Consider the following 27478-nt stretch of genomic DNA (forward strand, 5'->3'; position numbering starts at 1 on the left):
TCTATCAGCAACTTATACCACAGGGGGCCCAGGCAGGGTTTACAGCTGGGCAATGCCTCCTGCATGTTTTCCTGTCACAAACTAAGACCGTCAATGGGCCTGGAAAAGCAGGGGCATGTCCTCAGTGCTGACTGAGAGGCACTGCCACAGGGGGCGGTGTCAGACCTGCCTTGCCTGTCTGCTTCTCCAATTAGTAAATGGGTGTGTCTGCAAGAGGATCTAACACAGGGACTGCTTATGAATTAGGGAATTCCTGCAGCCTGGGCAACATGTCACAACTCTGTCTCTTACACAAAATATAATTGGCCGGGTGCAGTGGCTCATGCCTGTAATCTCAGTACTCCGGGAAGCCGAGGCAGGTGGATCACCTGAGGTCAGGAGTTTGAGACTAGCCTGGCCAACATGGTGAAACCCTGTCTCTATAAAAATTAGCTGGGCATAGGGGTATGGGCCTGTAGTCCCAGCTACTTGGGAGGCTGAAACAGAAAAATCGCATGAACCCAGGAGGTAGAGGTTGCAGTGAGCTGAGATCATGCCACCACACTCCAGCCTGGGCGACAGAGCAAGACTCCGTCTTAAAAAAAAAAAAAAAAAAAAAAAAAACTGATGCTCCTGGCCACTGGGGCCAGCCCTCAAGGAGCTCCAGTGCAAGAACCAACCACCCAACTCCCCGGGTCCCAGACCCCTGGGGAATGGTACAGAACTGCATCTCTGCACCCACGGCTGGGTGGCAGTTGGTGACCACACCTGGGTCTCTCTCCAGCTCAGGGCAGGAAGGCGCTGTCGGACCAGAAAGCTGGAAGGGGGCCAGAGGCTGAGCCCTGCGGACACAAACTGACTGAAGGAGCCAAGCCCCTACTGCCCGAGTCCAGCAGACAGGTTAGTCCACCCCCATGAGCTCAGCTTGCCAAGTAGCCTAGACTGGGATCTATGTGGCTGGCCTTATACAAGCGGCAGCAGCTAACACCACCCGCCCACTCACAACCAGCTAGGCACTGAAGCTCATCCTCAACACGAATCATCTCCTTTGCAATGTATTCATCCTCTTTTGCAGATAAGGAAACTGAGGCTTGTTTGTTCACTGACACATGCCAGGCACTGTTAAGAACTTTGGGGTTCAGCTATAGAAGGAAAGACAAAAATCCTTGATCGCATGAAACTGACATCTTAGCAAAGAAAGAATGACAATGAAATAAATCGCTATATGTAATATATTCAAACATGACATGTGACATGGAAAGAAGAAAAAAAGGAAAGCGGACAGGGAGTGGCAGCTGATGGGGCCAGGTGTATAGTTCATTTTTTATTTATGTTTTATTTTTTGAGACAGAGTCTCACTCTGTTGCCCAGGCTGCAGTGCAGTGGCACAATCTCGGCTCACTGCAACCTCCGCCTGCCAGGTTCCAGCGATTCTCCTGCCTCAGCCTCCTGAGTAGCTGGGATTACAGGTGCGTGCCACCATGCCCAGTTAATTTTTGTATTTTTAGTAGAGATGGGGTTTCACCACGTTGGTCAGGCTCGTATCAAACTCCTAACCTCGTGATCCGCGCACCTCGGCCTCCCCAAGTGCTGGGATTACAGGCATAAGCCACCGCGCCTGGCCTACAGTATTTTATAAAGTGGCCAAAAGCAGAGTGCAGGTCAGGTACACTGGCTCATGCCTGTAATCCCAGCACTTTGGGAGGCCAGGGCAGGAGGATCACTTGAGCCCAAGAGTTTGAGGCCAGGCTGGGCAACACAGCGAGACCTCTATCTCTACAAAAACTATTAAAAACTTAGCCGGGTTAGAAGGCCGAGGGTAGATCACAAGGCCAGGAGTTCAAGACCAGCCTGGCCAATATGGTGAAACCCCGTCTCTATGAAAAATACAAAAATTAGCTGGGCGTGGTGGCACATGCCTGTAGTCCTAGTTACTTGAGAGGCTGAGGCAGGAGAACTGCTTGAACCCGGGAGGCGGAGGTTGTGGTGAGCCGAGATCATGCCACTGCACTGTAGCCTGGCGACAGAGTAAGACTCCATCTCAAAAAAAAAAAAGTCCAATTAAAGGTTGTAGAAATAATTCTGTGAAGATAATGATGGCTTAGACAAAGGGGTCAGCAAACTACAGCTGAGAGGGCGACTCTGGTCTACTGCCGGCTTTTGAACAAACTAAAAATGGTTTTAACATTTGTTTTATCTTTTAAAAAATAAATGAAGTTTTTACCATTTTTAAGCGGGTGGAAAAGAAATCAAAGAAACCTATTTCATGACACGTGAAAATTAAATTCAAATTTCGGTGGCCATAAATAGAGTTGTATTGAACATGTCATGCTCACTGGATGACGTCTATATGTGATATATTCATATATGGCTGCCACTGTAGTGGTATCACTGCCACTAAGATGTCTGAGATGGCTGGATGCGGTGGCTCATGCCTGTAATCCCAGCACTTTGGTAGGCCAAGGTGAGCAGATCACTTGAAATCAGGAGATCGAGACCATCCTGGCTAACATAGTAAAAGCCCATCTCTACTAAAAATACAAAAAAAGGCCGGGCGCGGTGGCTCAAGCCTGTAATCCCAGCACTTTGGGAGGCCGAGACGGGCGGATCACGAGGTCAGGAGATCGAGACCATCCTGGCTAACACGGTGAAACCCCGTCTCGACTAAAAAATACAAAAAAATTAGCCGGGCGAGGTGGCGGGCGCCTGTAGTCCCAGTTACTCGGGAGGCTGAGGCAGGAGAATGGCGTGAACCTGGGAGGCGGAGCTTGCAGTGAGCTGAGATCCGGCCACTGCACTCCAGCCTGGGCGGCAGAGCCAGACTCTGTCTCAAAAAAAAAAAAAAAAAAAAAAACGGGCATGGTGGCAGTCACTTGTAGTCCCAGCTCCTCAGGAGGCTAAGGCAGGAGAATGGCACGAACCCGGGAGGCAGAGCTTGCAGTGAGCTGAGATTGAGCCACTGCACTCCAGCCTGGGCAACAGAGCGACACTCCATCTCAAAAAATAAATAAAAAATAAAATAAAATAATAAAAAATCCACATGGAGAGATCCAGTTCATTGAGAAGCACCAGCTGCCACCACCCTCCCATCCTGAATCAGACAGAAATATCTGAGTGTGCAAACTCAGTGCTCTGCAAACTTTTTGCTCCTAAAATAATTTTGCAAATGTTATATACACCCCCAACATTTTTAAGGTGACATCTAGTATTTTTTACCTAAGCTTTAAGAGTTGCCAAAGATGTCATTTTTGGCCTACTGTCGGTATTAAAAATTTTACATATTTACAGGGCCCTGTTAAATCTATCTACAGAGTCTAAATGCTTTGGTAATTTGAACCCTACCATTATCCCTTTAAAAAAAACTAAGAGGCTATGAATAAGCTCTTTAACATTTGCTCTCTTTTTGCTTTGAAGTTGGTTTCTGTTCTCCTCCTTCATAGGATCTTATTCTAATACATGTTTATGACTGAAGGTTAGCACTAATTACCCTATCACATTGAATTGAAATTTAATTTTTAGGCTGGGTGCAGTGGCTCACGCCTGTAATCCCAGCACTTTGGGAGGCCAAGCACTTTGGGAGGCAGATCACTTGAGGTCAGGAGTTTGAGACCAGTCTGGACAACACAGTGAAACCCTGTTTCTACTAGAAATACTAAAACTAGCTGGGTGTAGTGGCGTGCATCTGTACAGTCCCAGCTACCTGGGAGGCTAAGATGGGAGAATGGCTTGAACCTGTCCTCAGAGGCGGAGGTTGCAGCAAGCCAAGATCGCGACACTGCACTCCAGGCAGGGCAATAGAGCAAGACTCCGTCTTTAAAAAAAAGGAAAAGAAAAAAAGAAATTTAATGTTTAAGAAATATTTCAGTGGGCCGGGCGCGGTGGCTCAAGCCTGTAATCCCAGCACTTTGGGAGCCGAGACGGGCGGATCACGAGGTCAGGAGATCGAGACCATCCTGGCTAACACAGTGAAACCCCATCTCTACTAAAAAAATACAAAAATCTAGCTGGGCGAGGTGGCGGGCGCCTGTAGTCCCAGCTACTCAGGAGGCTGAGGCAGGAGAATGGCGGGAACCCAGGAGGCGGAGCTTGCAGTGAGCTGAGATCCGGCCACTGCACTCCAGCCTGGGCGACACAGCGAGACTCCGTCTCAAAAAAAAAAAAAAAAAAGAAATATTTCAGTGACCAAAGGTTCTAAGCATAAAAAGAAAAATCCAGGCTAGACATGGTAGTGCATGCAGCCAGGTCAAGACAGTGAGAGCCCTGTTTCTATAAATAAATACGAAAAAGAAAATTTCTTCAGGAGGTTGCTCACTACAACCCCTCCCTCCCGGGTTCAAGCAATTCTCCTGCTTCGGCCTCCCAAGTACCCAGGATTACAAGCACGTGCCACTGCACCTGGCGAATTTTTGTATTTTTAGTAGAGGCACAGTTTCAGCATGTTGACCAGGCTGGTCTTGAACTCCTGACCTCAAGTGATCCACCCACCTCAGCCTTCCAAAGAGTTGAAATTACAGGTGTGAGCCACCGCACCTGGCCTAGGGTGGAGTTTTCTTAGAGCAAAAAAAAAATCCCAAATCTAGAATTACTTCTGAGTTAGATGCCCAAAAACTTTCACTGCGATCCACGATCGGAAATGTCTGTAATGATTTTCCAGCTGAGTAGCCCCCAGCCCCGCCCCCATGATTTTTCTGAAAGCAGATTTGTGACCACCCCAGGTGCAGCAGGACTCGGTCCCCAGGGACGAGCTAGCCTGGATCACTTCCTCACCTTCCAGGCAGGTCCCCAAGAGTCAAGTGGCATGGCGGGCATGACCTGGCCAGGGAGGGAGATCAGGGTCCCAACTCCTAGTCCAGTCATGTCCTGGGGGCTCTATGTGGCCCAGAGGAGCTCTGATCAAGCCTTGAATGGAATACTGAGCCACTCAGCTCTGCCTGAGGGGGGCTGCAATTACCTGCTGCGTTGTGACCCATTTCCAATGTTCCTCGGGGACCGCAGGAAGAAGCCGGGGAACCCACACAGCCCTTTCCCAAGCCACAGCTCTTTCCAAAGCACAGCAGGGAGGTACTTATCACACGGAGACCTACAAAGGGCTCAACCGTGTGCAGGGATGTCTGTCACTCCCAAAAACCTTTTCTGCTAACTGTGCAGTTTGCAGTCGCCATGCAAGCAACCAACATGGACTGTGCCTCTTGCTGCGCCGGGCCTGCCTGTGCCAGCTGCTGGGCTCGGTGATGAATGGTAGTCAGGCGGGTCTACATGTGACAGAAGCGTGCGGGCAGTGATCCAGGGGCCGGGATATGACAGTGTGCACGACTGAGAGAGGCCATCCCCCCCGCCCCCCAGGCTTGCTGGTGCTCAGTAGGACGTGAACAAAGCACCTATTACATAATACAGGGTCACGATGTACCAGGCGCTGTGGAGAGGAGACAGCAGGGCAGAGGGCCCAGAGGGTCACAGTGGGTGTGCCCAGGAAGGCCCTGCTGAGGAAATGGGATTTCAGCAGAGGGCCAGCATGAGGCTCCCTGGCGGGGAATGCAAAGGCCCTGAGGTAGCACAGAGCTTTGGGGAAGCGGGTGACACCCGAGGCTGGAGCCGAGTCAATTATAGGGGGAGCAGCTGAGCAGCAGGCTGGAGCGGAGCCAAGACAAGTGCTTAGGTTTTACCCTTGAGCGAAGAGGAATCGCTGGAGTGCCACAGGCTGCTTGGGTTTCTTGAAGAATCATCTCTCTGCTGGGGACAGAGGAACAGTAGGGGAGCAAATGTGGCTTCGGAGACAGCGGTGAGAGGCTTGGAAACAACCCAGGGCAGAGACCCAGGTGGCTTGGACCAGGGAGGGAACAGAGGAGGGAAGTAGTGAAAAGGACACCCTAGTTCCTAGATTCTGAGGTGTCACTGGTTCAAAATGAGCCACCTGCCGGGCGTGGTGGCTCATGTCTCTAATCCCAGCACTTTGGGAAACAGAGGCAGGAGGATCACTGGAGCCCATGAGTTCAAGACCAGCCCAGGCAACACAGCAAGACCCTGTCTCTACAGAACATTCTTAAATTAGCTGGGCGTGGTGGCATGCACCTGTGGTCTCAGCTACTTGGGAGGCTGGGGCACAAGAATCCCTTGAACCCAGGAGTTGGAGGTTGTAGGGAGCCGTGATCGTGCCACTGCACTCCAGCCTGGGTGACAGAGCGAGACCCTGTCTCAAAAAAAAACAAAACAAAACAGGAATGGCCAAACTCCACAGCAGCAAAAGATGAGCCAGGTTCAAGGAAGAGCAGAACCCTCCACTACTGTCATCAAGGATATGCTATAAGCTCAGGACCCACCCTCAAGGCCAGACCTGCCAGTCCCGCAGAATGGCCGCACCCCCTGAGATCGTGCGAGCACCCTGTCCTCATCAGCTGCAGTGACTTTTGAGGGCAGACATCAGTTATACGGCTAAACGCCTGAACCTGTCCCGTGCTTTGCTCTGCAGGACAGTGGCCTCTAACCAACATTCACATACTCATTCCACAAGTATCCAGAGACCCTCCCCAGGGCCAGGGGTTACAGGGTACAGCCAGGGGCTTACACAAACATGCCTTATCAGAAGGTGCCAAGTGCTGTGTGGAGAACTCAAACATGAGTGGTGACAAGGTGATGAGTATAACCTGGGTGAGTCAGGGGCAGAGGCCTCTTGGAGGTATTTTGTCACATTCAGACCAAGACCACACAGCCAGCCTCTCCAGAAACCGTCCCCACACCAGTATTTGGATAGGGATTCTCCAGCTCTGTCCTCTGTGGATCCCCCACCCCTGGCTGGGAGACTGTTAAAACTATTCTCTGGGCCCGGCGCATTGGCTCACGTCTGTAATCCTAGCACTTTGGGAGGCTGAGGCGGGAGGATCATCTGAGGTCAGGAGTTCGAGACCAGCCTGGCCAACATGGTGAAACTCCATCTCTACTAAAAATACAAAAATTAGCCAGGCGTGGTGTGGTGCATGCCTGTAATCCCAGCTACTCAGGAGGCTGAGGCAGGAGAATCGCTTGAACCTGGGAGGCAGAGGTTGCAGTGAGCCAAGATCGTGTCATTGCACTCCAGCCTGGGCAACAAAGGAAGACTGCAGGGGTGGGGACGATTATCTGAAACAAGTAGTATACCGACAACACACTGTTTCCAACTACACATGCCTCCTCAGGAATTCCAGTATCTGCACACATACCCCCCCCCCCCCCGCAATCCTCCAACCCTACCCAGCTCCTGAGAAACGTTCATTCAGCAGCTCCACCCACCTGCCCACCTCCTGAGTTAGACACTTGAGGTGTGTCTGGAGGAACAGCTTCTCCCCACAAGGAGCCTCGAGGCTCAGCTCCATGACTTCAGCCTGTTTCCAGATGGTTCCTGAAGCCCCAGGGCTTGCGTTAACTTCCCACTCCCACCCCCAACTTGGCCCCCACCCTGAGGACAAGCCCAGTTCCCACGCTCTGGCCAATGATCCCTGTTCACTTTCAAATGGGGGGAGAAAAAGGGAATTTAGAAGGACCCAGGAGACTGCACAAAGCCCTGCAGTCTCTCGGGCAGTCTGTGAATGGCTGCCTCAGCTTATATAAGATCCTGGTTCGAGCAGGGACAGGGGCAGGTCAGTGTGACACAGCTACAGGGCCACAGAGAAGGCCTTCACACCTTGCAGGGCTGGGAACACTCATGACCCACGTCCAGCCAACCATGTAACTGGGGTGGTCGATCTGCTCCCGGTAAACCCCACATGCAATCCACGGTACGCTTCTCAGAATAAGGAGCAAGTGCTCTGTGCATTTTTACTACAAACACCATGGTGGCTGGGCACAGTGCCTCAACGCCTATAATCCCAACACTTTGGGAGGCCAAGGCGGGTGGATCACCTGAGGTCAGGAGTTTGAGACCACCCTAGCCAATAGAGCAAAACACCGTTTCTACGAAAAATAAAAAAATTAGCCAGGAGTGGTGGTGGACGCCTGTAATCTCAGCTACTCGGGAGGCTGAGGCAGGAGAATCGATTAAACCCAGGAGGCGGAGGTTGCAGTGAGCCGAGATTGCACCACTGCACTCCAGCCTGGACCACAAAAGTGAAACCCCATCTCAAAAACAAACAAACAAACAAACAAAATACACTATGAGGGTCCCCTAAGGATTTAAAAAATGAACTGCCCTCCAGTAGGCAATCTTTTAGGTAAAATCAGCAGAATGTGGTCGGGCATGGTGTCTCACACCTATAATCCCAGCACTTTGGGAGGTCAAGGCAGGAGGATCACTTGAGCCCAAGAGTCGAAGACCAGCCTGGGCAATATAGCAAGACCCCGACTCTACTAAAAACAATAATTCATAGGTAATTGAATAAAACAGGAAAGGGACTTTCATTGCCATCAAAATGAGGCAGGGCACAGTGGTTCATGCCGGTAATCCCAGCACTTTGGAAGGCCGAGGTGGGTGGATCACTTGAGGTCAGGAGTTCGAAACCAGCCTGGCCAACATGGTGAAACCCTGTCTCTACTACAAATACAAAAGATAAGCCAGGTGTGGTGGCACATTAGCTGGTAATCCCAGCTAATCGGGAGGCTGAGGCAGGAGAATCGCTTGAACCCAGGAGGCGGAGATTGCAGTGACCCAAGATTGTGCCACTGCACTCCAGCTTGTGTGACAAGAGAGAAACTCCATCTCAAAAAAAAAAAAAAAATGAAATGAAGTCTACAGGTCTCTCTGGGTGGCTACAAAGCCCTGCCCTGTCAGCCTCATCCCTCAACGTGGGACATCTGCAAACCCCGGGCTCCATGCCTCTGCACAGAACACCACTCGGTTCCCTCTGCCTAGAACACCATTCTCCTCCCTGGCCCCAAAGACCTCGACCTTCAGGCCTTGGCTTAAATGAAAGGATCTTGAGGGCAGAGAAAGTGGTTCGTTCTCCCCAGGATTCTTAGCATTGATAAGGGGGAAGAAAACATGTTGGAACGAATGAACTAATGAGTAAGTGATGGACTGGAAAAGAGAGGCAGGGCCCCATGACGGGAAAAGGCCTGGACCAGCAGAACCTGCCCACAACCTGTGTGGTGAGGGGCAGGCCCCAGTGTTGTCTTGGCAGCTTCCATCTCAGAAGGGCCCCTGTGCCAGGAGGGTTGAGATGACGGGGAACAGGACAGCCACAGGCAGGATAGGCCCAGGGCTTGTGGCCAAGAGGCCAGAAGAAGCTGGTTTCCAGCCAGGCACGGTGGCACACACCTAGAATCCCAGAGCTTTGGGAGGCTGAGGCAGGAGATCACTTGAGCCAAAGAATTCAAGACCAGCCTGGGCAACATGGTGAGTCTGTGTCTCTACCAAAAAAATCCTTTAAAAATTAGCCAGGCACTGGCCGAGTATAGTGGCTCATGCCTGTAATCTCAGCACTTCGGGAGGCCGAGGTGGGCAGATCACTTGAGCTCAGGAGTTCAAGACCAGCCTGGCCCACATGGTGAAACCCTGTCTCTACTAAAAATACCAAAATTAGCCAGGTGTGGCCTGTAGTCCCAGTTACTCAGGAGGCTGAGGCAAAAGAATGGCTTGAAACCGGAAGGCGGAAGTTGCAGTGAGTCGAGATCATTCCACTGCACTACAGCCTGGGCAAAAGCAAAACTCCAACTCAAAAAATAAATAAATAAATAAATAAAATAACAGCCAGACATAGTGGTACACACACCTGCAGTCCCAGCTACTTGGGAGGCCGAGGAGGGCAGATCACTTAAGATCAAGAGTTCCAGGCCATCCTGGCCAACATGGTGAAACCTCACCTCTACTAAAAATACAAAAATTCAGCACTTTGGGAGGCCGAGGCGGGCGGATCACGAGGTCAGGAGATCGAGACCATCCTGGCTAACACGGTGAAACCCCGTCTCTACTAAAAAAATACAAAAAACTAGCCGGGCGATGTGGCAGGCGCCTGTAGTCCCAGCTACTCGGGAGGCTGAGGCAGGAGAATGGCGGGAACCCGGGAGGCGGAGCTTGCAGTGAGCTGAGATCCGGCCACTGCACTCCAGCCTGGGCGACAGAGCGAGACTCCGTCTCAAAAAAAAAAAAAAAAAAAAAAAAATACAAAAATTGTGGCCAGGCATGGTGGCTCATGCCTGTAATCCCAGCACTTTGGGAAGCCGAGGCAGGTGGATCACCTGTGGTCAGGAGTTCAAGACCAGTTTGGCCAACACAGTGAAACCCCATCTGTACTAAAAATACAAAAATTGGCTGGGAGCAGTGGCTCACGCCTATAATCTCAGCACTTTGGGAGGCCGAGGCGGGTGGATCACAAGGTCAGGAGATCGAGACCATCCTGGCTAACACAGTGAAACCCCATCTCTACTAAAAATACAAAAAAATTAGCCAGGCAAGGCAGCATGCGCCTGTAGTCCCAGCTGCTGGGGAGGCTGAGGCAGGAGAATGGCGTGAACCCAGGAGACGGAGCTTGCAGTGAGCAGAGATCACACCACTGCACTCCAGCCTGGGTGACAGAGCAAGACTCCATCTCAAAAAAACCAAAAAAACAAAAATTAGGGGGGTACGGTGGTGGGCACCAGTAATCCCAGCTACTCAAAAGGCTGAGGTAGGAGAATGCTTGAACCCCAGAGGTGGAGGTTGCAGAGAGCCAAGATCACATCACTGCACTCCAGTCTAGGCGACAGAGCGCAAGACTCTGCCTCAAAAAAATATATTTTTTAAAAAATAAATAAAAATACAAAAATTAGCCAGGCATGGTGGCAGGCACCTGTAGTCCCAGCTACTCAGGAGGCTGAGGCAGGAAAATCCTTTGAACCCGAGAGGTAGAGGTTGCAGTGAGCCGAGACCCCACCACTGCACTCCAGCCTGGGCAACAGGGCAGGACTCCGTCTCAGAAAAAAGAAAGAGAGAAAGAAAGAAAACACAACCCAAGCCCAGATGGGCTGCGAAGGAGATGAGTGGGGTGGCGGGGTGACAGGCAAGGGGATGGACTCTAGATTGGATGGCCAAGGAAGGTCTCTCTGGGGGACATGGAAGCTGAGTGCTCGGTAACAGGAAGGGCCAGGCATGAGAAAAGCAGAGGGAAGCACATCAGAGGCCGAGGGAACATCATGTACTCAGGGCAGGAACGTGGCTTTGGGTGTCTGCAGAGATGAAAGACAGTAGCGCAGTGACAAGTGAGGAAAGCAGGGGACAGATGACAAGAAGCCTCTGAGGGAGGGTTCTGAGTCATGGCACACTAAGATCCTCTCACTCACAGGGAAAAAGGCCTTCTGCCTGTGGCTGGGTGAGGGACAGACAGCCAGGAGGGAGCAGGAACAGAAGATGCATGCTCCTATTGAGGTAGCTGTGATAGGCACCTGGTGGCCAGACTGTCTTCCAGCCTCCATTTCCTGGGATGATTCTTTGTCATAAGAGATCAAAAACTGGCTCTGAGTGTGTTGTGACTTCCCTAAGGGTCTTCCCATGAGGAAAGAAAGAGCTGATCATCTCAAAATGTGACTTGCGGCCAGGTGCAGTGGCTCACGCCTGTAATCCCAATACTTTCGGAGGCCGGGACAGGCAGATAACGAGGTCAGGAGATCGAGACCATCCTGGCTAACACGGTGAAAACCCGTCTCTACTAAAAATGCAAAAAATGAGCCAGGCGTAGTGGCGGGCGCCTGTAGTCCCAGCTACTCGGGAGGCGGAGGCAGGAGAATGGTGTGAACCCGGGAGGCGGAGCTTGCAGTGAGCCAAGATTGCACCAATGCACTCCAGCCTGGGCGACAGAGCGAGACTCTGTCACACACACACAAAAAAAATGTGACTTGCATGGTGTGTGACGTTATATCAAAACTGAGGCACTGGCATCTGGGTTTCTTCCCCTGTCTTCTGGGCATATATTTGGCATCAATCTGTCTCCTGGCGCCTGGTGGACCTTCTTCATTAAGTTATGAGGCCTTTCTCAGCCAGGCACAGTGGCACACGCCTGTAATCCCAGCACTCTGGGAGGCCGCGGCAGGTGGATCACGAGGTCAGGAGTTCAAGACCAGCCTGGCCAAGATGGTGAAACCCCGTCTCTACTAAAAATACAAAAATTACCCAGGCACGGTGGCGCACGCCTGTAATCTCAGCTACCTGGGAAGCTAAGGCAGCAGAATCGTTTGAACCCAGGAAGCAGAGGTTGTAGTGAGCCGAGATTACGCCACTGCATTCCAGCCTGGTGACAGAGTGAGACTCCATCTCAAAAAAAAAAAAAAGAAAAAAAAGTTTTGAGGCCTTCCAAAGAGGTCAGATGCCAAAAGCATCTCAGGCAGCCCTGCGGATGCCGATCTGTCCTTACCTGCGTAACGTGGGTCCCCCTCTGCTTAATGACGTTTACCCTGCCTGTGGGCCACCAAGCGTGCTGGGAACTTCACACTCCCCTGCAGGCCTCCAGGTGTCCTTATCCTGGTCTCACAGGTGACAAAACTGAAGCTTAGGTTAAGTCACTCTCCCAAGGGCAGAGTGGGTGGCCTCCAAGTCCTACACCACCACCACACGCTTCATTCTTCCCCCAGTGCACGACCCACAGCAAAGCCCACTATGATTCTAGAAGAATCCCAGCTCTGCTACCCACTAGCTGTGGACAAGTCGCTTCACCTTCTGCACCTCAGTTTCTCCATCAGTCAAGTAGAGATAAGAACAGCATCTATTTCTTATGTTTAGTATGAGAGTTAGATATGTTACTAGATAAGAAGCACCGATACTGCGGGGCGCCGTGGCTCACGCCTGTAATCCCAACATTTTGGGAGGCTGAGCTGGGCGGATCACCTGAGGTCAGGCGTTTCAGACCAGCCTGACCAACATGGTAAAATCCCGTGTCTACTAAAAATACAAAACCTAGCCGGGTGTGGTGGCGGGCGCCTGTAATCCCAGCTACTCGGAAGGCTGAGGCAGGAGAATCGCTTGAACCCGGGAGGCGGAGGTTGCAGTGAGCCGAGATCGCGCCACTGCACTCCAGCCTAGGGGACAAGAGCGAGACTTCGTCTCAAAAGAAAAAAAAAAAAAAACACCACTTAGAATTAAGCACTATATTCACCGTAATTTACTAGGACGATTACTATGTTCTGGCTGCTGCGGGAAATGTCCCAGGTATTAAAATATTCTCAGCTGCCACTGTCCATATCAGCAAGAAGGTGTTAAGACCCAGCCTGAACTTGACCAACTAGCTCAAGGTCTCTGGCCTTTCTCACGCAGCCAGGCTTGTCAGTGAAAGTGCAGGATTCCCCACCAAACCCAACCACCTTATCAGAGCTGCAAGGCCTTTCCAAGCACCGCCCTTACTCAAGGCTGTCAACACTCCTCTGATCTCCTCAGGAACCAGTTAGTCCAGAGGGCTTTGCTGGGCCCAGCTGGTGGAGCCTCTAAACTCACCTGGGTGCGGCTGAAATAGCTACTCCACCTGGCACACACCAAAGCCCACAACACATCCCGTCCCACTTTCTTGCTACTCGGTCCCGCCTCCCGCTCCCGGGTCCCACGGCTTCCTCCTTGCCCCACCTCCTCTTCCTGATCCCCACCTCTTCCTCCTCAGCCTCGCCTCCCCATCCCTGGCCCCGCCTCTCACATCCCGGCCCCGCCTATTCCACCTCAGCCCTGCCTCCTCCTCCTCCTCAGGACACGCCTTTCCCTGCTCAGCTCTGCCTCCCACTCCTTGGGACCCGCCTCCCCCTACTCGGCACCCTTCCCCTTCCTCAAGCCCCGCCTCCTCAGCCCCGCCTCCCCACATCTGCCCTACTGTGTCCAGAGGTGAGTAGGGTCGCACTACTTGTCACATGTTAGCTGCTGCAAGGTGCTGCACCAAGCTGAGGCTTTTACAGGCAAGTATCTGCTCATCCAGTGCTCACCAGACCAAGAACCCCTTCAAACAATAATAACCCTGGGATGCAAGGACAACTATCCCAGTCAATATGAACATCGGGCACGAGACAGGAAGGGGCTTGGGCTGTAGCGCTTGCCACTTTCCGTGGTGTAAATACCCTACCTGTGACTTAGCGATGTCAGCCTGCTATCCCTGAACACAAAGTTGGGAAGATGCACACCATCAGACAATGCGAGCTGGGTCTCGCACACCCAGGTGTCATTTGATGGATGAAAAAGCTAGCTCAAGGTCAGTCGCGGGGGTTCACACCTGCAACCCCAACTCTTTGGGAGGCCAAGGCGGGAGGATCACTTAAGGTCAGGAGTTCGAGACCAGCCTGGCCGATATGGTGAAACCCCATCTCTACTAAAAATACAAAAATTAGCCAGGCGTGGCGGTGGGTGCCTGCAAACCCAGCTACTCAGGAGGCTGAGGGAGGAGAATCACTTGAACCCGGGAGGCAGAGGTTGCAGTGAGCCGAGATGGTACCACTGCACTCCAGCCTGGGCGACAGAGGGGGTACTCTGTCTCAGGAAAAAAAAGAAAAATACAACTAGCTCAAGAGGCTAAAGAACTTGCCCATGGGCTCCAAACCTTGTCAGTGGCGGTTAAGCATATGAGCCCAGCACTGATCCAAAGCCCGCAGGCACTGCCACCTTCCCAGGAAGAGTATCAATCATCAACACTGCCCAACCCAAAGGGGAACTGGCCTGCAGCCCTGGAAAAGGCCTTCTTCTCTGGGTCTCAGGTCCCTCAACTGTAACTTTACAGAAGTTAAACATGAAAAATTCCCTCAAGCCTGGGGCTCTGAGATTCTGAGTGCCTACAGCAGAGAAATTGCCTAAGTACAAAGCTATGTCCAGGGGAACAAAAGGGATTCCACCAGGAGAATCTGCCCAGTGAGTCACCATCTGCTCAAAGCAAGAAGCCTGCAGGAGGCCGGGCGCGGTGGCTCAAGCCTGTAATTCCAGCACTTTGGGAGGCCGAGACGGGCGGATCACGAGGTCAGGAGATTGAGACCATCCTGGCTAACATGGTGAAACCCCATCTCTATTAAAAAATACAAAAAACTAGCCGGGCGAGGTGGCGGGCGCCTGTAGTCCCAGCTACTCGGGAGGCTGAGGCAGGAGAATGGCGTGAACCCGGGAGACGGAGCTTGCAGTGAGCCAGGATCCGGCCACTGCACTCCAGTCTGGGCGACAGAGCGAGACTCCATCTCAAAAAAAAAAAAAAAAAAAGAAGCCTGCAGGAAAATCTGAAAAGCCCAAGATCCCCCCCTCACCAACCCCATCAGGAATTTGGCCTGAGTCCGGCTAATATAGGAAAGATCTTTATAGTTCACCACAGCTCAAGGCTCGCCACTTTCTGTTTTTTTGTTTTGTTTTTTTGAGACAGAGACTCACTCTGTTGCCCAGGCTGGAGTGCAGTGGCACGATCTCGGCTCACTGCAACCTCTGCCTCCCAGGTTCAAACTAATTCTCCTGCCTCAGTCTCCCAAGTACCTGGGATTACAGGTGCGTGCCATGATGCCTGGCTAACTTTTATATTTTTATTGGAGACGGGGTTTTGCCATGTTGGCCAGGCTAGTCTCGAACGCCTGACCTCAGGTGATTCTCCTGCCTCAGCCTCCCAACATGCTGGGATTACAAGTGTGAACCACTGCACCCAGCCAAGGCTCATCACTCTCAATTCTGCCCTTACTGCATGGGGCAGCTCACCTGATTTTAGGGCAGAGATCCTCTCCCAGCAGTCCACACTGACCCGCAGCACCTCACCCTCCCTTCAGAGATGCTCTGTCCTCTGAACACAGCAGGACAGCTGTCCTAGGACATCATCAGCAGAGAAGCCATCAGCGTGGAAAAAGCTGGAGTCAGACAAACCCAGGTTCAGCTCTCCAGCTTCCAGGCTCTGTGACCTTGACCAGCTTAGTTTACCTCTCTGAGCTTCAGCTGCATTATCTGTAAAGTGGAACACTAGTTCCCATCTGACCAGGTACTAATAAGACTCACCCCTGGGCGAGGTGCGGTGGCTCACACCTATAATCCCAGCACTTTGGGACACCAAGGCAGGAGGATCGCTTGAGCCCAGGAGTTCGAGACCAGCCTGGACTAACATGGTGGAACCCCATCTCTACCAAAACTACAAAAATTAGCTGGGCGTGGTGGCATGCACCTGTAATAACATCTACTTGGGAGGCTGAGACAGAAAAATCACTTGAACTGGGGAGGTGGAAGTTGCAGTGAGCTGAGATCATGCCACTGCACTCCAGACTGGGTGACAGAAGGAGACTCCATCTCAAAAAAAAAAAAAAAAAAAAGAAAGCATCCTAAACGCGGTTGTGGGGACCCCAAGAGGCTGAGGCTTCCTCACCTCTGGGTACTCAGCTGCGGGAAATGGGCAGCGACCTGAACAGCTGGCGGCTGAAGAGACTGATTTTCTCTGGAATTAACAGGCTCATTTACAAGATGTAGTAGCTGTTTTTCCAGTTGCTACTGGGCTCATTGCTTTGAGTCTCATCTGCAGTGGCAAAAACAGCAATAAAATAAATACATACATACACACACACACACACACACACACACTACTGTGTCCTAGGATAAGCAGTTCACTTACCGACCTGGCTCTGACCCCAAGACAATGCCAAGGCCTGCTCTGGCATTCTAAGACGAGGGTTTCAGCCAAGGCCTGGAGATGACCTGTTCTAGATAGAGGCTTCACCTCAATCAGGCCACAGAATGGATAACTTTTCCTCTCAGATCAGATGAGATTTGGCAGTGATATGAGGCTACTATGGAAACAGCCACCAATCTCCCCTCCTGCTGGGATCCCAACTGCCATGATATCAGTCCTCAACCAGACATGAATTCATTGTGTGACAGTCAGCACGTCCTGCACCCCTCTGGGCGTTACCTCTATCAACTGTAAATTACACTTCATAATCCCCAAGGTCTCTCCAGGAGCCAAGAAAGTCTCTTGAAGGGGGCTAACCTCTCAGTGGACAAGAGACTGCTTGAGGGTGGGAAGATGGATTTAGTCCCAAGCAGAAACAGATTTTTTTTTTTTTTTTTTTTTTGAGACAGTCTCGCTCTTGTCACCCACGCTGGAGTGTAATGGCGCAATCTCAGCTTACTGCAACCTCCGCCTCCCGAGTTCAAGTGATTCTCCTGCCTCAGCTTCCCAAGTAGCTGGGATTACAGGCGGCCACCACCACACCCGGCTAATTTTTTGTTTTTTGTTTTTTTTGAGACGGAATCTTGCTCTGTCTCCCAAGCTGGAGTGCAGTGGCGTGATCTCGGCTCACTGCAAGCTCCACCTCCCGGGTTCACCCCATTCTCCTGCCGCAGCCTCCCAAGTAGCTGGTACTATAGGCGCCCACCACCACGCCCAGCTAATTTTTTGTATTTTTAGTAGAGACAGGGTTTCACCGTGTTAGCCAGGATGGTCTCGATCTCCTGACCTCATGATCCTCCCGCCTCAGCCTCCCAAAGTGCTGGGATTACAGGTGTGAGCCACCGCGCCCAGCCTAATATGTGTATTTTTAGTGGAGATGAGGTTTCATTATGTCTGTCGGCCAGGCTGGTCTCGAACTCCTGACCTCACATGATCTGCCCACCTTGGCCTCCCAAAGTGCTGGGATTACAGGCATGAGCCACTGTGCCCAGCTGGAATATACCCTTTATTTATTATTACTTTTTTAAAACGGAGTCTCGCTGTGTCACCCAGGCTGGAGTACAGTGGCGTGATCTTGGCTCACTGCAACTCTACCTCCCAGGTTCAAGTGATTCTCATTCCTCAGCCTCTGAGCCAGTAGCTGGGACTACAAGGTACGTGCCACCATGCCCAGCTAATTTTTTTGTTTTTAGTAGAGACAAGGTTTCACCATGTTGACCAGGCTGGTCTCGAACTCCTGATCTCAAGTGATTCACCCACCTCAGCCTCCCAAAGTGCTGGGATTACAGGCATGAGCCACCTCGCTAGGCCAGAAATACATTCTTTGATATAGATAAACCTTTTCTCAAATTGCTTGTTAAATGTGAGTGAAAGCATCTTTTCTATTTTTATTGATCTATAATAAACACATGCAGTTAAACTAATCTGCTTGCTATGTAATCCGCTGGGCCAGGAGACAACTGCTTCTCCCACCCAGAAGCCCTGTCACTATCGCCTCCATGGGTACTTGGCAAAGGTTGGCAGAGAATAACAAAGAATGCAGCAAAACATCAATTTATTATTTTCCTCCAAGGTCACTTTGAACAGTGAGTTTGAAGATTTCCTCTTCTTTTTTTTTTTTTTTTTTTTTTTTTGAGACGGAGTCTTGCTCTATGGCCCAGGCTGGAGTGCAGTGGCCGGATCTCAGCTCACTGCAAGCTCCGCCTCCCGGGTTTACGCCATTCTCCTGCCTCAGCCTCCCGAGTAGCTGGGACTACAGGCGCCCGCCACCTCGCCCGGCTAGTTTTTTGTATTTTTTAATAGAGATGGGGTTTCACGGTGTTAGCCAGGATGGTCTCGATCTCCTGACCTCGTGATCCGCCCGTCTCGGCCTCCCAAAGTGCTGGGATTACAGGCTTGAGCCACCGCGCACGGCTTTTTTTTTTTTTTGAGACAGACTGTCACTCTCTCGTCCAGGCTGGAGTGCAGTGGCATGATCTCAGCTCACTGCAACCTCTGCCTCCAAGTAGCTGAGATTACAGGTGTGAGCCACAACACCCGGCTCAATTTTGTATTTTTAGTAGAGACGAGGTTTCTCCATGTTGGCCAGGCTGGTCTCGAACTCCTGACCTCAAGCGATCCAGCCACCTCAGTCTACCAAAGTGCTCAATTACAGGCGTGAGCCACCATGCCCAGCCAAAGCTCCCCCTTCTTTCTGGGAGAGAAAAGGATTAAGTATGGTAGAGCATATTCTCCAGTCCAAGTCCTGGGCTTCAGGCTGTGCCTAGCTTCCTGAAACAAAAGCGCTCACCCCCAGGGTGCTCAGAGGCCTACTTTATCTGACTGTTAACTAGCAAAACTAAACCAGCTACATTTTGCAAAATGCCATATGGATGTTCCAAACTGCATGTTTCAAGCTTGATGTGGTGGCTTTTTTTTTTTTTTTTTTTTCTTGAAACAGGGTCTCTGTTGCCAAGGCTGGAGTGCAGTGGCCTGATTTCTGGCCTCACTGCAGCCTCAACCTCTTGGGCTCAAGCCATCCTCCTGCCTCAGCCTCCCGAGTAGCTGAGACTACAATAGTGGGACTACAGGTTTAGACACAGAGTTTGAGAGGGGAATCCATATCAGAACTTTATTCTAGAATGAAAACGTAAATGACATTATTAGAGATTATTGAATACAAACCTCCTCATTCTTGATACCATGTCAAAACTTACAGGATTTCTGGGTTAAAGGCTTCTAAGGGGCCAGGTGCAGGGGCTCACGCCTGTAATCCCAGGACTCTGGGAGGCCAAGGTGGGTGGATCACCTGAGGTCGGGAGTTTGAGACCAGCCTGACCAACATGGAGAAACCCCGTCTTTACTAAAAATAAAAAATTAGCCGGGCGTGGTGGCTCATGCCTGTAATTCCAGCCCCTCGGGAGGCTGAGGCAGGAGAATCACTTGAACCTGGGAGGTGGGGGTTACTTGAACCTGGAAGGTGGAGGTTGCAGTGAGCCGAGATCGCGCCATTGCACTCCAGCCTGGGCAACAAGAGTGAAACTCCGTCTAAAAACAAAACACAAAAAAACAAAGGCTTCAAAGGATTGTGGGTAAATTTCCAAAAATAATAGCAATAAAGGGGGCAGGAGGTAGAGGTAGTAATATTCGACTTGTCAATAAAAACAAACAGCCAAGCGTGCTAGCTCACACCTGTAATCCCACTACTTTGGGAGGCCGAGGCAGGGAATCACTTGAGGTCAGGAGTTTGACACCAGCCTGGCCAACATGGTGAAACCCCCGTCTCTACTAAAAATACAAAAAATTAGCCGGGCATGGTGGCAGGCACCTGTAATCCTAGCTATTCGGGAGGCTGAGGCAGGAGAATCTCTTAAACCCAGAAGGCGGAGGTTGCAGTGGGCCAAGATCGTGCCATTGCACTCCAGCCCAGGCAATAAGACTGAAACTCTGTCTCCAGAAGAAAAAAAAAAAAAATTCTTTCTACGTATCCAGGGTATCTAGAGTAGTCAATTCATGGAAACGGAAAGTAGAATGGTGGTTGCCAGAGGGGGCGGTGAAGAGGAGTGGGGAATTAGTATTTAATGGCTACACCTTCTGTTTCGCAAGATGGAAAGAGTTCTGGAGATGAGCGGTGGGGGTGGTTGCACAACAACGTGAATGTTCTTAATGCCACTGAACTGTACACTTAAACGTAGTTAAGATGCTAACTTTTATGTGCATTTTGCCAGAATTTTTTAAATTGGAGGGGAAGTGAGAAACAAGAAATCGCTCGACCTGCTGTTTTTCGTTTGAGGACCAGCATGGCATAGTGGCTAGGAACTAAGACCTTGGCGTCCTGAGTTCCCCTATCTGTTTTGCATTTACTAGCAAGGGGCCTCTGAACAAGTCACTTGATATCTCTGAGACTTTACTCATCCTTACAAACAGAAGTAATAATAGTTCTTATACAAGGTAACAGAATCTCACCAGCACAACAGTAAGCACTTGCTAAATTGTTCTTATTTTGAATTCTGGTAACAAATTTTATTATTTGATAGTAACTTAAAAGTCAGCAATAATTCAAGGACAATTGGTTGAATTATTAATATTATATTATCATCTAGGGCGATAAGCACATCAAAAGGCTTCGTTTTAGGGGAAAAAGTGACCTAAGTTAGGAGTCAGAAGACATCGGCTTCAAGAGTGGCTGTGGGTGGTAAAAGATTTCTCCTTGATGACACCCAAGGGTTGGCGGAGATGACCTTAGATAACCAGAAAGCAGGATAGGCTTCGCTGCTCTGCGAAAGCCAGCAGTGGAGCTGCACCTCCCTCACCGCCTAAGTCTCCCAGGAACGTCCCGGGCGAGGGAAGGGGTCCAAAGGTCGTACATAAAAAGACTGATTGCAAAGCCCCTTCCTACGCTGGTGGCGGCGGCGTGGCGCAAGATTTGTGCAAGACTCCCTCGGATTGGGAGCAAGGGTCCCACACCTTCGTGGCTCCCATGACAAAGTCTGCAACTCAGCCCGCTGGGGGAGCTACAAGGAATCTGCAAGCGTCCCAGCCCCTGCAGAGACCCCCCCCAAAAAAAGCACCCCCAAAACAGCCTGGGTTGCAGATTTATAAATACCTCCTCCGCACATGCGCATTGGAATTTACGAGTGGCCCGGGGCGCAACGCTTGTCCACTGCGCCTGCGCCGTCCGACTCTTCCTTCGGGGCACAGGACCAGAAAGTGGGGTCCCGTGGTCCCGCAAAGAAGGAAAAACAATGGGTCAGCAGTGGCCACACGGTCCCTGTTTCTCGCTTCTTACCTCGTAGTGCTTCATGGCTCCCTCCCACGGCGGCTACCGCTCCGCGACTGCTGCTGCCGAACTGCGCGGCAGAGCGGAGGATACCTAGAGCGCTCGCGACCGCTGCGCTAGACTAAACAGGGCTCTGCGTCCGCCCCGCCCCTCCCGGCCGCGCGCGCCCCGCCGGCCAATCAGGCCACGAGGCGCCCACCTTAGCCCCTGCTCCTTGGGGCCGGTCCGAACCAAGACTAGGGCTAGCACCAGGCGATTGACCAATCAGCTTGCGAGAGCCACCGAAGGGGGCGTAGCGCCTGTAGGAGGGGCTAAAGAGAAGGGGCTTGACCATCCGCCAATCCAAAGGAGGCCTCTGCGCCGCGCGTCCCTTTGCCACGCCCCCTGATGGCGTCGCTGTGGAAACCAAGGTAAGCGACCGTTAGGCCAGACGGGGGGGCGGGGCAAGAAGTTGAGTGACAGACAAGGCAGCATCCACATGACAGGCGGCGCCGACGGGGTAAATTCTGAGGTGGGAGGCTCCTGGAGTACAGCGGGAACAGCAGGAGAGGGCTAGGGACTGGGGTCGCGGGCTGTGGAGTCTGGATGGCGATGCCACTACGGGAGGAGACTCGTGAGTGGAAGGGAAGGAAGGGGGAAATGGGGTGGCGAAAAGCTCCCCATTTGGAAACCCCCAACCTGCAACCTTGAGCCCCAGCCCCATTCTGGGGGTGGCTTCATTGCCGTTTTTAATGAAAGCCCCCGCCCCACTTTGTTTTTTTGTTTTGTTTTGTTTTTGAAACACTTTCATTGTGTCCCCCAAGCTGGAGTGCAGTGGCACAATGACAGCTGACCGCAACCTCCGCCTCCTAGGTTCAAGCGATTGTCATGCCTCAGCCTCCCGTGTAGCTGAGATTACAGGCGCCCGCCACCACGCCCGGCTAGTTTTTGTATTTTTTTAGTAGAGAGGGGTTTCGCCATGTTGGCCATGCTGGTCTTGAATTCCTGACCTCTGGTGATCCTCACGCCTTAGCCTCCCAAAGTGCTGGGATTACAGGGGTGAGCCACCGCGGCCGGCCCCCTCCCCACTTTGCTCCGCCCTATGGACAGGGGAACTACATTTGTCTCTGCTTGACTTGGTCCAGAATGCTGTCTAGTGGCTCCAGGGGGCCACTGAGCCCTTGAAATGGGGCTGGTCTAGACCAGGCACGGTGGCTCACGCCTGTAATCCCAGCACCCTGGGAGGCCAAGGGGGGCATATCACCAGGTGAGGAGTTGGAGACCAGCATGACCAATATGGTGAAACCCCGTCTCTACTGAAAATACAAAAATTGGCCGGGCGCAGTGGCTCAAGCCTGTAATCTCAGCACTCTGGGAGGCCGAGACAGGAGGATCACGAGGTCAAGAGATTGAGACCATCCTGGCTAACACAGTGAAACCCCGTCTCTACCAAAAAATACAAAAAAACTAGCCGGGCGAGGTGGCAGGCGCCACCTAGTCCCAGCTACTTGGGAGGGTGAGGCAGGAGAATGGCGTGAACCCAGGAGGCGGAGCCTGCAGTGAGCTGAGATCCCACCACTGCACTCCAGCCTGGGCGACAAAGCGAGACCCGTCTCAAAAAAAAAAAAAAGGCCGGGCGCGGTGGCTCACGCCTGTAATCCCAGCACTTTGGGAGGCCGAGGCAGGTAGATCACAAGGTCAGAGGATCGAGACCATCCCGGCTAACATGGTGAAACCCCCGTCTCTACTAAAAATACAAAAAATTAGCTGGGTGTGGTGGCGGGCGCCTGTAGTCCCAGCTACTTGGGAGGCTGAGGCGGGAGAATGGCGTGAACCCTGGAGGCGGAGCTTGCAGTGAGCTGAGATCAGGCTACTGCACTCCAGCCTGGGCAACAAAGTGAGACTCCGTCTCAAAAAAAAAAAAAAATTAGCCATGGTGGTGCACACCTGTAGTCCCAGCTAATCGGGAGCCTCAGGCAGAAGAATCTCTTGAACTTGGGAGGTGGAGGTTGCAGTAGGCCAAGATCTAGCCGCTACACTCCAGCCTGGGTGAAAGAGCAAGACTCTGTCTCAAAAAAAAAAGAAGAGAGAAAGAGAGAAAACAGAAAAAGGAAGAAGGAAGGAAGGAAGGAAGGAAGGAAGGAAGAAGGAAGGAAGGAAGGAAGGAAGGAAGGAAGGAAGGGGAAATGGGACTGGTTCAAATTGAGATGTGCTGTAAATAAAAAACACATAAATTCCTGGCCAGGCACGGTGGCTCACGCCTGTAATCCAGCACCCTGGGAGGCCAAGGGGGGCATATCACCAGGTGAGGAGTTGGAGACCAGCATGACCAATATGGTGAAACCCCCGTCTCTACTGAAAATACAAAAATTGGCCGGGCGCAGTGGCTCAAGCCTGTAATCTCAGCACTCTGGGAGGCCGAGACAGGAGGATCACGAGGTCAAGAGATTGAGACCATCCTGGCTAACACAGTGAAACCCCCGTCTCTACCAAAAAATACAAAAAAACTAGCCGGGCGAGGTGGCAGGCGCCACCTAGTCCCAGCTACTTGGGAGGGTGAGGCAGGAGAATGGCGTGAACCCAGGAGGCGGAGCCTGCAGTGAGCTGAGATCCCACCACTGCACTCCAGCCTGGGCGACAAAGCGAGACCCGTCTCAAAAAAAAAAAAAAAGGCCGGGCGCGGTGGCTCACGCCTGTAATCCCAGCACTTTGGGAGGCCGAGGCAGGTAGATCACAAGGTCAGAGGATCGAGACCATCCGGCTAACATGGTGAAACCCCCGTCTCTACTAAAAATACAAAAATTAGCTGGGTGTGGTGGCGGGCGCCTGTAGTCCCAGCTACTTGGGAGGCTGAGGCGGGAGAATGGCGTGAACCCTGGAGGCGGAGCTTGCAGTGAGCTGAGATCAGGCTACTGCACTCCAGCCTGGGCAACAAAGTGAGACTCCGTCTCAAAAAAAAAAAAAAAATTAGCCATGGTGGTGCACACCTGTAGTCCCAGCTAATCGGGAGCCTCAGGCAGAAGAATCTCTTGAACTTGGGAGGTGGAGGTTGCAGTAGGCCAAGATCTAGCCGCTACACTCCAGCCTGGGTGAAAGAGCAAGACTCTGTCTCAAAAAAAAAAGAAGAGAGAAAGAGAGAAAACAGAAAAAGGAAGAAGGAAGGAAGGAAGGAAGGAAGGAAGGAAGGAAGGAAGGAAGGAAGGGGAAATGGGACTGGTTCAAATTGAGATGTGCTGTAAATAAAAAACACATAAATTCCTGGCCAGGCACGGTGGCTCACGCCTGTAATCCCAGCACTTTGGAAGGCTGAGACAGGCGGATCACTTGAGGTCAGGAGTTCAAGACCAGCCTGGACAATGTGATGAAACCCCTCTCTACTAAAAATACAAAAATTAGCAAGGCGTAATGGCGGGCGCCTGAAATCCCAGCTACTAGGGAGGTTGAGGCAGGAGAATCGCTTGAACCTGGGAGGTGGATGTTGCAGTGAGCCAAGATCACACCATTGCACTCCAGCCTGGGCAACAGAGCAAGACTCTGTCTCAAAAAAAAAAAAAGACTTCTGACAGGCAAAGGAACAAGCAGTACCTGGCACACTTCTTTACCTCCTCTCCTTACTGTTGTTTCCAGATCCTGCCCCTGAGTTTTCATGAGCTGTTGAACCATCTGGAATTCACAGGCCTGTCATGAGAGACACGATGAGAAGTCCTTAAAGGTAGATCGCTGATTCACAGGGGAGCAGGCGGAGCCAAGGGTGAGTCAGTGCTTGGAACTCAGTCATCCAGATTCGGCTCTGGAAACTTCTGAAGCTGTAGCCTTTGGGGATCCCTGACTGCGAGTACAGGAAGCCAACGCTATGCGGTCTTCAGGAAACTCATCATTTTTTTCACTGGCACTATCTGGGAAAAAACAGATGAAAACATGAAGGTGTTTTGTATGTGTGCTTTCAAAAGCAAGGATCTGGCCAGACGCAGTGGCTCACGCCTGTAATCCCAGTACTTTGGGAGGCCGAGGCAGGCAGATCACCTGAGGTCAAGAGTTTGAGACCAGTTTGGCCAACATGGCGAAACCCTGTCTCTATTAAAAACACAAAAATTAGCTGGGTGTAGTGGCAGGCACCTGTAATTCCAGCTACTCAAGAGGCTGAGGCAGGAGAATCGCTTGAACCCAGGAGATGGAGGTTGCAGTGAGCAGAGATCACGCCACTGCACTCCAGCCTGGGTGACAAGAGTGAAACTCTGTCTCAAAAAAAAAAAAAAAAAAAAGCAAAGATCTTTTTCTGGTGGCAGTTTTGAGTTTTGAGGCCCTCGATGTCATATGACAGGCCCCACTCCCTACCCTTCTGGGGTGCTGGGGGAGAGTATTTGCTTTCAGGACACAAGTTAATTTTTTGGTAGAGATGGGATCTCATTATGTTGCCCAGGCTGCCCTGGCCTCAAGTGACCCTCCCTACTCAGCCTCCCAAAGCGCTGGGATTACAGGCATGAGCCCTCCCACTCGGCCTGAGACCACAAGTTAAAATCTTATCGGATTGAGTTAACTGAGGTACTTGATTGTGAGGGGCCGTGGGGATAGGGTTGAACCCCTAAGACCCAGCCACGTGTTGCTCCTTCACCAGTTATGCAAATTTGCAACTTATTTAATGTGATCTGAAGAAGTGAGTCTTCTATCTCTGGGCTGCAGTCAGATAGGGCATGATAGTGTACGAGTAGGTGTCATTTTGAAGAGATTCTATACATATTCCCATAAACTCAGAACATTTTGGAAATTCCCTTTTGAGACTGCTTTTCTGAGCCCCACACTTACTCAACAGGCACCAAATCATCCTCGTGCACCTACTATGCTGCGTGTCAACCGGAACAGACAAAGAATTTCCACCCCCTCCTCACCCATAAGAAGCTGGCAGAAAGGCAGGATCCAGCCTCCAAAGTAGAATTCCTCTTTGTTTTTGAGGGGTATTGCAGGCTCGAGGAACCCCTTGTTTGCCCATCTAGCTTCCAGTAACCAGGCTGTCAGCAGAAATGAAATCCACCCCTGGAATGAAGACTGGCCACTTTGTTCAAGTCACTGAGGACACTGTACTGTGGCCCACTGACGGTGCCTGTCTGTAGGAAAAGCTAGATCCTACTGGTGTCTTCACAGTCCCTGCAGTGGCTGATTCACAAAGGTGACTGGTAGATCTGTTGGGTGCTTGCTGAGCTGACTGTAACTAGCTCCTTTATTAAAGTAATTTCCAAGGGAGAAACTGCAAGAGATGGCCAAAGCTGTGGCAGCTTCCAAGGATGAGCTTTTGTGGACCTCAGGTTTGGGGGAACCCGAGATCATTTGAATGCCAGAGACGTGATGTGTTTGGTAATGTCGTGTCTCACAAGCTCCTTTTGTATTTCCCGTGGGCAAGTCAGGTCGGATCTTGACTTTTTCCAGAACCTGGCTTGGCTGGTTTGGGGTGTGTGTGAATGAGCTGGCTCGCCAGTGTGTGAGGGGATGTGAAGCTGGGACTAGACAAGCCAGGGCTGGTTAGCAAGTTTCTGCTGTGTCAGGAATCCCAGAAAGAAGTTTCCCAAGCCCTATCTTGTCTTGCCTGGGTTGTTTGGTTTTTCTCCTTCTTTGTTTTTTTTTTTTCACTGAAGTGTAATTGACATGCAGTAAAATTCACCCATTTTAGTGTATAGCTCTGAACATATACAGTTATGCAACCACCACTACAATCAAGATACAGAATATTTACATCAACCCAAAAAATTCTCCAAACTACTCCATTTGTTGCAGGTCCCAGCCCCTGGCAAGCATTCATCTGCTTTTTGTCCTGATACTTTTGCCTTTTCCAGAAGGTCGAGTGAAATGGAATCACGCAGCCTTTTGAGCCTGGCTTCTTTCACCCACATAATGGATATGAGGTTCATCTGTAATGTTGCTTTTTTGTATCTGTAGCTCGTTCCTTTTTATGGCTGAATAGTATTCCATTGTGTGGATGGATCACATTTGTTTATCCATTCATCCATTGAAGGACAGTTAGGGTTTAACTGCTGTTAGTAATAACTAATAAAGGCTCAGCAAACATTCGCTCATGTTTTTTTGTTTTTTTTGTTTTTTGAGACAGAGTCTTGCTCTGTCACCCAGGCTACAGTGTAGTGGGACAATCTCAGCTCACTGCAACCTCCACCTCCTGGGTTCAAGTGATTCTCCTGCCTCAACCTCCTGAGTAGCTGGGATTACAGGTGCGCACTCCCACACCCAGCTAATA

At 51.2% G+C, this 27478-nt stretch overlaps 1 protein-coding gene and 1 long non-coding RNA gene across 6 annotated transcripts in view; one reads left to right on the forward strand and one right to left on the reverse strand.

The window, feature by feature from the left end:
- TECR (trans-2,3-enoyl-CoA reductase) overlaps positions 1-21521 on the reverse strand; it is a 35960-nt gene extending 14439 nt beyond the window's left edge. Inside the window, exons 1-2 of one of the 4 annotated variants that reach the window (XM_033199383.1) lie at positions 21268-21521; positions 5643-5709 (exon numbers count right to left, since the gene is read on the reverse strand). In XM_033199383.1, the coding sequence (XP_033055274.1) occupies positions 5643-5702 (60 nt within the window). In that variant the 5' untranslated portion in view covers positions 5703-5709; positions 21268-21521. The remainder of the gene's footprint in view (positions 1-5642; positions 5710-21267) is intronic. The other 3 variants (XM_033199385.1, XM_033199384.1, XM_033199386.1) reach the window with 3 other exon arrangements.
- Positions 21522-21656: 135 nt separating this feature from the next.
- LOC117076187 lies at positions 21657-26969 on the forward strand. Of its 2 annotated transcripts, none has more exons than XR_004434269.1 (3): positions 21657-21769; positions 24865-24988; positions 26048-26969. It is a non-coding gene; the product is annotated as an uncharacterized LOC117076187 (long non-coding RNA). The 2 variants fall into 2 exon arrangements; XR_004434268.1 differs by having other exon boundaries at positions 21671-21757.
- The last annotated feature ends 509 nt before the right edge of the window (positions 26970-27478 follow it).

This window comes from Trachypithecus francoisi, unplaced genomic scaffold, assembly GCF_009764315.1.
Source record: "Trachypithecus francoisi isolate TF-2019V2 unplaced genomic scaffold, Tfra_2.0 Lachesis_group5, whole genome shotgun sequence".
Taxonomy (NCBI): domain Eukaryota; kingdom Metazoa; phylum Chordata; class Mammalia; order Primates; family Cercopithecidae; genus Trachypithecus; species Trachypithecus francoisi.